This window comes from Alligator sinensis, unplaced genomic scaffold (genome assembly GCF_000455745.1).
Source record: "Alligator sinensis unplaced genomic scaffold, ASM45574v1 scaffold1008_1, whole genome shotgun sequence".
NCBI classification, from domain to species: domain Eukaryota; kingdom Metazoa; phylum Chordata; order Crocodylia; family Alligatoridae; genus Alligator; species Alligator sinensis.
Genome location: NW_005842013.1, coordinates 2,012,656 through 2,014,819, shown reverse-complemented (window position 1 = coordinate 2,014,819; position 2,164 = coordinate 2,012,656). Strand labels below are relative to the sequence as shown.

At 52.5% G+C, this 2,164-nt stretch overlaps 1 protein-coding gene across 1 annotated transcript in view; it reads left to right on the top strand.

The window, feature by feature from the left end:
- MOGAT2 (monoacylglycerol O-acyltransferase 2) overlaps positions 1 to 2,164 on the top strand; it is a 50,570-nt gene that overhangs the window by 45,100 nt on the left and 3,306 nt on the right. The window contains 1 exon segment of the mRNA XM_006021965.2: positions 1 to 74. This exon segment is cut by the window's left edge and continues 5 nt beyond it. Within this exon segment, the coding sequence (XP_006022027.1) occupies positions 1 to 74 (74 nt within the window).

Sequence of the window (2,164 nt, the reverse complement as noted above, 5' to 3'; positions counted from 1 at the left end):
GCTCTTCCATGCCCGGGGCATATTCCAGTACAGCTTCGGGCTGATTCCTTACCGGAGGCCCATCTTCACTGTGGGTAAGTCCATCCTCATCACAGGTATGTCAGACTGTGCTGGCACTCAGAAGCTATTACCGGACACAATACAGCCTGGGGCTGAATTTTGCCTTTAGCGACAGCCCTGTTCCAGCGGCTCCCTTGTAGGCCACGCTGGGCATTGGCAATTTGCTGCCAGCCAGGACAAGCTGAATTCAACAGCTGAAGTCAGTCATAGGCAGAGCGACAAAGGCACCACCCAGGGAGCAAAGTGCTGAAATCAGTGCCCTGTTGTGAAAGAAATTACAAAACAAGCTTGACTATACAACCCAGGTGTAGCTGCTGCCTGCACGAGTCTAAAACAGGGGTGGGCAAAATACAGCCCATGGGCCAAATCCGGCCTGCCAAGTGATTATGTCCAGCCCGCGGTGGGTCCCTTGGCCCCTCCTGGTAGGGGGCAGCCTGGACCGTGGCATGTGCAGCTGGTCCCGCTGCCCTCGGACTCTGAGGGGCCTTCTGGTGCTCCCCACGACAAGCTAGAGACCTGCTTGCCTGCTCCTTCCCGTGTCCCGGTGGTGTGTGCAGGCTGGACAGGGCCACATAGGATCAGTTGGCATCTCCCCGGCCCCCTCTCCCATCCCCACCATGCTGGGAGGTGTAAAGAGCCAGGACTGGGGGTCAAGCACCCCTCCCCAGCACTGAAGCTCCTTAAGTGGCCCTCCAGTGCAAATAATTTCCCACTCCTGCCCTAAAACAACAGCCCCAGGAGGTATGACCCAGGAGCTTTGACCCATCCAGGCTAAAAACTGATGAACTTATGTCACCAAAGTCTTTTATTCTGGGATCCCAGAGCGCTACAATCCCATTGCCCCAGCCTAAGTACCTGTGAAGAATGGAGATAATGCTTTTTCCCAGGCAGTTGGGGTAATCGGAGGTAATTGCCATGGTGTGTGTCAAAGCAAACCCTTGCTGGTTTTCACCCCCAGTGCAGCCTATTGTGCCTGCCATTCCTCAGTCTAATTAAGGGACTGTTTGCAAAGGCCACAGCTGACCCCAGCTGATTGGGTTTGACAGCCTGCAATTACTCCTAATTGTTTTACAGGCTGTTTGCATCCTCTCAGTGGTTTTACAGGCAGGCACACACATTACCAGGGCCTTTAATTAGAGAGATGAACAGCAACCTAAGACAACAGACACCCACTGCAGCTTGACAAACTCAATGAAAGTGAGAAATTGGGATGACAACAGATAAACCCAAGCCTTCCCCGCTCACAGAGAGGTGCCCTCTCCTATGCAGGGTCCTTCCTGGGGAGGGAAGGAGGAACGGGATGGAGTGGCTTGTATACTCGAGCCAAGTCATTGTAGTACTAGAGCAGTGATTTGGGGTCAGCTTCAGCGCCCTGGGATGGGCCTGATTCTCAGAGAGAAGTGCTCAGCGCTTTCCGAAAACCAGGTGCCTTGATGTAAGGTGCCCATCACCAGAGGTGCCAGAGGTTGGCATTAGGACCTCACTTGCAGTTCAGCCCAGGTACTTGCCTTTCTCTCAGGGCTCCTTGTGAATGGCTTTGAAGATTCAAGCCAAGGTATCATGCAGGTGGGAGGCTCTTTGTTGGCACAAGGCATCCACAGCTCTGCACTGGGTATGATCAGAGACTTTGGGACAACTCAGGGCTTTTCTTCTTGTTTTATAACAATTAAATTAGTCCTGCGGTGCCCAGTCCTGATGACAGTGGTGTCGGTCTGGGCAGCTTGTCTGGAGCCCCGCAGCCATACCTCTGTCTAAAGCCTACTGGGTTGCTGGCATCTTGCCTTTCATGCTGATTGTATTTGGTTTTTGCTCAGTGCTTTCCCCTTGTAGGTCTTCAAGTACTTTGCAAAGGAGATCAGTGATACCACCCCATTACAGACGGGGAAACTAAGGCAGGGACAGGGGAAGAGACCTGCCCCAAATCATTTAGCAGGGCTGTGAAGTGAACCCTAATCCCCCCAAATGCCCCATGCACTGGGCATGTAGGTTGTAGCTGTGCTGGTCTAAGGACATAGGCAGACAAGGTTCTTTGGGCAAACCTGATATCTTTGATGAGACCAGCTAAATAGTTGGAAAATGTTTTCATTGCAAGCTTTCGGAAGAG